Source organism: Mandrillus leucophaeus, unplaced genomic scaffold, assembly GCF_000951045.1.
Source record: "Mandrillus leucophaeus isolate KB7577 unplaced genomic scaffold, Mleu.le_1.0 Scaffold551, whole genome shotgun sequence".
Taxonomy (NCBI): Eukaryota; Metazoa; Chordata; class Mammalia; order Primates; family Cercopithecidae; genus Mandrillus; species Mandrillus leucophaeus.
Window position 1 is genome coordinate 272,322 of NW_012105931.1, and position 6,820 is coordinate 279,141.

The 6,820-nt window shown below is 41.6% G+C and overlaps 1 protein-coding gene across 1 annotated transcript in view; it reads left to right on the top strand.

Moving 5' to 3' along the window:
• The window catches only part of NFATC3 (nuclear factor of activated T-cells, cytoplasmic, calcineurin-dependent 3), a 175,823-nt gene that overhangs the window by 91,462 nt on the left and 77,541 nt on the right, over window positions 1–6,820 (top strand). Inside the window, exon 7 of the mRNA XM_011998006.1 lies at window positions 5,574–5,773. Coding sequence (XP_011853396.1) covers window positions 5,574–5,773 — 200 coding nt within the window. The remainder of the gene's footprint in view (window positions 1–5,573; window positions 5,774–6,820) is intronic.

Genomic DNA, 6,820 nt, shown 5'->3' on the forward strand with positions numbered 1-6,820 from the left:
AATAATAATAATAATAATAATCAGTACATACTCATCATGTCAAGAAAAAGAAAGCAGATATCGAATGTCATTATTTTGAGGCACAGTGGACTGTGTGTTATCTTGTTATCCAATTAGATAGCAGGCTGGGTGCAGTGGCTCACGCCTGTAATCTCAGCACTTTGGGAGACTGAGGCAGGTGGATCACCTGAGGCCAGGAGTTCAAGACCAGCATGATCAACATGGTGAAACCCCGTCTCTATTAAAAATACAAAAATTTAGCTGGGCATGGTGGCGCACACCTGTACTCGCAGCTACTTGGGAGGCTGAGTCAGGAGAATTGCTTGAACCCAGGAGGGGTTGCAGTGAGCCTGGGTGGCACCATTGCACTCCAGGCTGGGTGACAGAGTGAGACTCCATCCCCTCCCCTCCCCCCAAAAAAAAGGTTAGATAGCAAAGCATTGTATTTATTGTGCCATAGCATTATAGCTGGGCTAAAAGCATGTACATCTTACGTAACCTCATATTTCCATATAGATGTCTTGATGTCTCACTGTTACCTTGACTACAGTGTGACCAGCATTGACATCATTTTTTTCCAAAATCAGTGACTTCTTCACATTAGTATTTTTTTAAGAGACAACGTCTCACACTCTGTCACCCAACCTGGAGTTTAGTGGCATAATCATAGCTCACTGTAACCTTGAACTCCTGGGATCAGGCAACCCTCCCTCCTTAGCTTTCCAAAGTAGCTAGGACTACAGGAGCACACCACCATGCTCAGCTAGTGTGTGTGTGTGTGTGTGTGTGTGTGTGTGTGTGTGTAGATGGGGGTCTCATTGTGTTGCTGGTCTTGAACTCCTGGCCTCAAGCAGTTCCTCCTGCCTCAGCCTCCCAAAGTGTTGAGATTACTGGTGTGAGCCATGATGGCCAGGCCTATACTTTGTTTGCTAGTGATACCATCATTCTCCTGGGTACTGAAGCTCAGAACTTCTGACTTATTTGATCCCTCTTTTATTCTATGTATAGTTAGTTACGAAAATCTCTTTAGGGCCTTCTAGGAAAGATTTATTGCATTCATCCCTTTCCATTTCTATTTTCTATTTATGATCCTGCCTCCACCCTAGTTTAAACTTTCAGCACACATGATTTTAGTGCTTCAGCTCTCTCAACTTGTTTCCATGATTTCATCCTTTCTCTTTCATAGAGCCTTAATTGATTTTTATCATATGCTTACCTGAAGCTCCTGAAAGGGCAGGAATTTATTCTTAATATAGGATGTAGGCAAGCACAAGATAAGGAGACAGATACAATATTTTAAATATTGTAGTCTCCTCTGAGGGAACTGACCTTTATATATTTGAATCAAGTCAAGTAGCATGAAGATCAGAGGGAATGATATTTCAGAGGGATAAAATATTTAGTGTGAAAGCTCTGACAGTAGGAATGAGCTTGAGTGGTTCATGCAATAAGGCCAGTAAGGCTAGAGCAGACTGTGGAAGGGAGGGAGTAGGCAAAGGTAAGGCCAACAATTTAGCCAGGGCCCTAATCACCTTATGCTGTGTAAACCATCATAGGGAATTTGAATTAGTTCTAAATGTGAAGGGAAGCCATTAGAGAGTTCTGAGCAGGGGAGTCAAAGTTATCCAATTCATGTTAACAAGTTTATTCTGACTCTTGGATGGAGAATGGGCTATAGGGCAGCAAGAGGGAAGACAGAGCAGTTATAAGGCTATTGCAGTAGTCCAGCTTTAATTGCTTCTTTATAAATGTACAGCACTGAAAAATATCCTGGGTAAAATTATATTACCCAATAATAGGCAAAAGTCTTAATGTCTTCTTCTGGGTACAGGGAGGATAACCAATAAATTATGAAGTTGCCTGGCTACAAATTCCACTGTAAAGCCAAGACTGGGCAAGTGGAGGGGAATAAAACTCACCTGTAAGACTCCACCAAATACAAGAAGGCTACCATCCCAAGGAGGAGGAGGCATGGCAGGAGAACTGAGACCCCCTCTCTTCATAGTTTTACCTGCTGAAGGCAGAAACCCTTAGGCACTTAGGCTCTCATTTACAAAGACTGGAGTATTATCAGGAGAGCTGAAAGAAATCTCTCCAAGCCAATCTCAAAAGACCCAAGATCTAGTAACAAAGCTGAAGAGATACCCTGAGGCTCAGAAACAAAGAGCAAGACTGAAGAGCATAGAGAAATCCTCATAGATTAAAAAATCAGCAGCCAGGTGGTAAATCAGAGGAAGGTCTTCCAACAGTTTCAAGGATCGGAGACTTGGTTGTGAAGCATAGGTAGATCTCTGGTTTTGAAGCATAGGTAGATCTCTGGAATCTTGCCAGCTCTCAGATTCCATGCCAGGCAAAAGAGAGAGACATTCCACCCGCCAGACCTTTGAAGCCAGTGCTATACTGAATCAGACTATTCCTTCAGTTAAAGTCCAGACACAGTTTAAGAACTGTGACCTTACAAAAGAAATAGCATGCCCCTTTCTGGAGGTAAATATTTTCTGCTTGAGTCTCTAGACTTTTTTATACTAAAGGTCCATTAAAACAATAAACAACCACACACACACACACACACACACACACACACACACACACACACACGAAAATGTGGCCCACATTAAAGAGAGAAAACACTCAATGGTAGCAGACTGAGAGAAGGCTTAGATTAGATATTGGAAAGAGACTTTGGAATTACTATAATAGAACTCCTAAATTACCTTGAGGAAAAGGTGGGCTCTGTATACATGAAGAGATGGAAGAATTTCAGTAGGGCAGGGACAGTTTTTTTTTTTTTTTAGTCAAATGGATTGGCTGGGCGTGGTGGGGAGGCTGAGGCAGGTGGATCGCCTGAGGTCAGGAGTTTGAGACCAGCCTGGCCAACATGGTGAAACTGCGTCTCTACTAAAAATATAAGAATTAGCTGGGTGTGGTGGCAGGCACCTGTAATCCCAGCTTCTTGGGAGGCTGAGGCAGGATAATTGCTTGAACCCGGGAGGTGGAGGTTGCAGTGAGCCAAGATCGTGTCACGGCACTCCAGCCTGTGAGACAAGAGCGAGACTTCGTCTCAAAAACAACAACAAACAAATGGATAATGATGGGGACAAAGATACAAGAGAAGAAAACTGCAAACCAATATCCTTCATGAATATACATGCAACAGTCTTCAACAAAAGGCTCAGCAACCAAATCCAGCAGCACACTACAAAAGATTATACACCATGATCAAGTGGGATCTGTCCCAGGAAAGCAAGAGTGGTTCAACATATGAAAATTAATCTATGTAATATACCACATAGTAGAATGAAGGGAAAAACCATGTGGTCATCTCAGTTGATAGAGAAAAAAACCTTTGACAAAATTCAGCAGCCTTTCATGATTTTAAAAAAAGCAAAACAGCCAGATGTAGTGGCTCATGAGTGCCTGTAATCCCAAGCACTTTGGGAGGCCAAGGCGGGCGGATCACCTGAGGTCAGGAGTTCAAGATTGGCCTGGCCGACATGGTGAAACTCCGTCTCTACTAAAAATACAAAAATTAGCTGGGCATGGTGGCAGGCTCCTGTAATCCCAGCTACTCAGGAGGCTGAGGCAGGAAAATTGCTTGAACCCAGGAGGTGGAGGTTGCAGTGAGCCGAGATTGCACCACTGTATTCCAGCCTGGGTGACACAGCGAGACTCCGTCTCAAAAAAAAAAAAAAAAAAAAAAAAGGGCAAAACAAAACAGCAAACTGGGAATAGAGGGGAATCTTGAAAAACCCACAGCTAACATCATACTTAATGGTTAAACACTGAAAGGTTTCCCTGTAACGTCAGGGACAAGACAAGGATGCTTGCTTTCACTACTGCGATTCAGCTTTATGCTATAAGTCCTAGCCAGAGCAATTAGGCAATAAAAAAGAAAAAAAAAGACATAGAAAACAAAGGCACAGACACATTCTCTCTCTCTCTCTCTCTCTGTCTCTATCTGCCTCTGTCTCTCTTTCTCTCTCCCCCCTTTCTCTCCCCCTCTCTCCCCCCAACCCCCGTCTCTCTCCTTCTCTCCCTCTCTGTCTGTCTGTCTCTCCCCTGAAGATTGTTGAAATTGTTTGCTTAAGTAGGCATTTAACTTGGTTGGAGTCAGCCTGGAAAACTTGTCTCCCTGAGGTTGGTGGCAGCTCAAAATCTCATTTCAGTTTTAGCCTTAGCTAGGCTGCTTGGGGTCTGTCCTGTTTGATCATGTTTCAGAAGTCAGCCAAAGAAAGGTTTGGGCAGAGTTTCTATGTGTAGCTTGGAGCTCCCTGCCTCTGACTCCTTTCTGGGGTTTCCTTATCACTTTCCAGAGGCTTTGGGCTGTAGGTTTAGTGTTTTCTGTTTTGTTTTGTTTTCTTTTGTTTTCTTTTGTTTTCTTTTGTGTGTGTGTGTGTCTTTTTTTTTTGAGACGGAGTCTTGCTCTGTCACCCAGGCTATAGTGCAGTGGTTCAATCTCGGCTCACTGCAACCTCCACCTTCCTGGTTCGCAATTCTCCTGCCTCAGCCTCCCGAGTAGCTGGGACTACAGGTGCATGCCACCATGCCTGACTAATTTTTTGTGTTTTTAGTAGAGACAGGGTTTCACTGTGTTAGGATGGTCTTGATCTCCTGACCTCGTGATCCACCCGTCTCGGCCTCCCAAAGTGCTGAGATTACAGGTGTGAGCCACCGCGCCCGGCCACAGGCTGTAGGTTTTTTATGGGAGTTTTAGCTGGTCTGTAAGGCACGGACTATGGCTTTTTCTCAGGTTAAAAGCCATAAAAACAGGAAACACGCCCTTTGTAATAACACATATGTTATAACGTGTATATTTCAACTCGCCTCCAGTATCTGCTTGTTTTTGGTTGCTCTCCATCAGGTCATTCTTTATGTTTTTTCCAGTTTATAGTTGTTATCTGCGGGAAGATGGGTCAAGTCGGTGCTACTCAGCCATCCATGTCTCCCTAAGTGCTATTTGTATACATCTTCAAGTTCTATTTCTTTTAATTGCCTGCTTTCTTGTGATGACTGTTTTTGCCTCCAGCAGCTCTCCTATGTCAGTCTAACATAGTTAACCTTAGCAGTAGTGAAGGATACCAAGGAAAGTCAGTTAGCCCAGGCCCGTTAAGTCAGTTGAAATTGTAAGTTTATAATATATGCAATAGGGGTTTTCAGACTCTTTCTACTAAAACGAAGTGCCTCTGATTTAACAGTCTGTTAGAGGACCTTCCCATATACCCAAATCTTTAGGTCCAGTCTGAATGGTTAATGTTGCCCAGAGTGCAGAATCAGTATTTCTTTTGTGTTTTCTGCAGCAGAGTCAGAAAGCTTTGTACAATTTTGGTCTATCTAGATATTTATCTTAAAAAAGAAAACAAAACCCACATCCCTTTATGTAACATATACAATGTTTTATTTCTTAAACAAATTTGGAAATTTGGAGGGCTGCTCACTGGTTACTTTTGGTTGTATTTTTTTGAAATAATACAATAGTATATGATAGAGATATAATAGACTTACTATTGTTGGCTTATTGTAAAATGCAAATGGATAATGAATTGTGCTTTTCTATGTTTCTTCTTCCTGATTAGCTCCTGGGCTATAACGAAAAGCCGATAAATCTACAAATGTTTATTGGAACAGCAGATGATCGATATTTACGACCTCATGCATTTTACCAGGTGCATCGAATCACTGGGAAGACAGTCGCTACTGCAAGCCAAGAGATAATAATTGCCAGTACAAAAGTTCTGGAAATTCCACTTCTTCCTGAAAACAATATGTCAGCCAGGTATTTTGAAATATACCTAAAATGTGCAGTTCTTTTTTTCTCTATACTTTCAGAAAAAAAGTAAATATATTTTTGAATATAAATATAAAATATTGTTCTAATGGTATTACGTAAATAATGTACATTTAGTACATTTTCTGAGAGTGGTAGCATATTTCCAGAGGGAAAATTCAATTCAGTAAGTGTTTCTATACTATATACTACCAGGCAAGCCATTATCCTAGGTAAGAGAGATATAAATACTGTATCTGGATTTTCATCAAATGGCTCACAGTCTATCTAATAGGGTAGACAATAAATAAACAATTATGATACAATTACGATTTTTTTATTTCTTTAAGGAAAACTTTTGACTTTACCTCCAGGCATCCCACTTGACCCATTTCCAAATAAGATAAGGTGGCCAACTTCTGAAAGAGAATGCAATAGAGTTTTGTACCAAAGGATCAGTTAGGATTATATATAGTTGCCTCTAATAGAAACCTGATATGCAGTGGCTTGAACAGTTAGAGGTTTAGTGTTTTATCACATAAAAGAAGTATACAGGTAGACATTTTAGGGCTAGCACAGTAGCTGCGTAAGTCATTAGGGCCCCAAGCAAGTTTTTTCTTCTCTGACATCTTTAGCATGTGGTTTCCATCCTAAAGATTGTCTTACGATCTAAAATGGCTGCTGGAGCTCTAGCCATGACATCCTTATTACCAGAAGGGATAATAAAGAGAAAAGTGTGGAGGAAAGGTAAAAGGGAACTTCCATTGGAGTTGAATCCTCTTTTAAGAGCCTTTCCCTAAAACCTACTTAACAACTCTACATCTCATTGATCATGCTTATATGTAAGGAACACATGGTTATGTTTACCAGAACACATTGTCACCTCAAGTAATTTAGGGAGGCCAAGCACCATGGCTCATGCCTGTAATCCCAGTACTTTAGGAGGCCGAGGCAGGTGAATCACCTGAGCTCAGGAGTTTGAGACTAGCCTGAGCAACATGGCGAAACCCTGTCTCTACTAAAATTACAAAAATTAACCGGGTGCAGTGGTGCCTG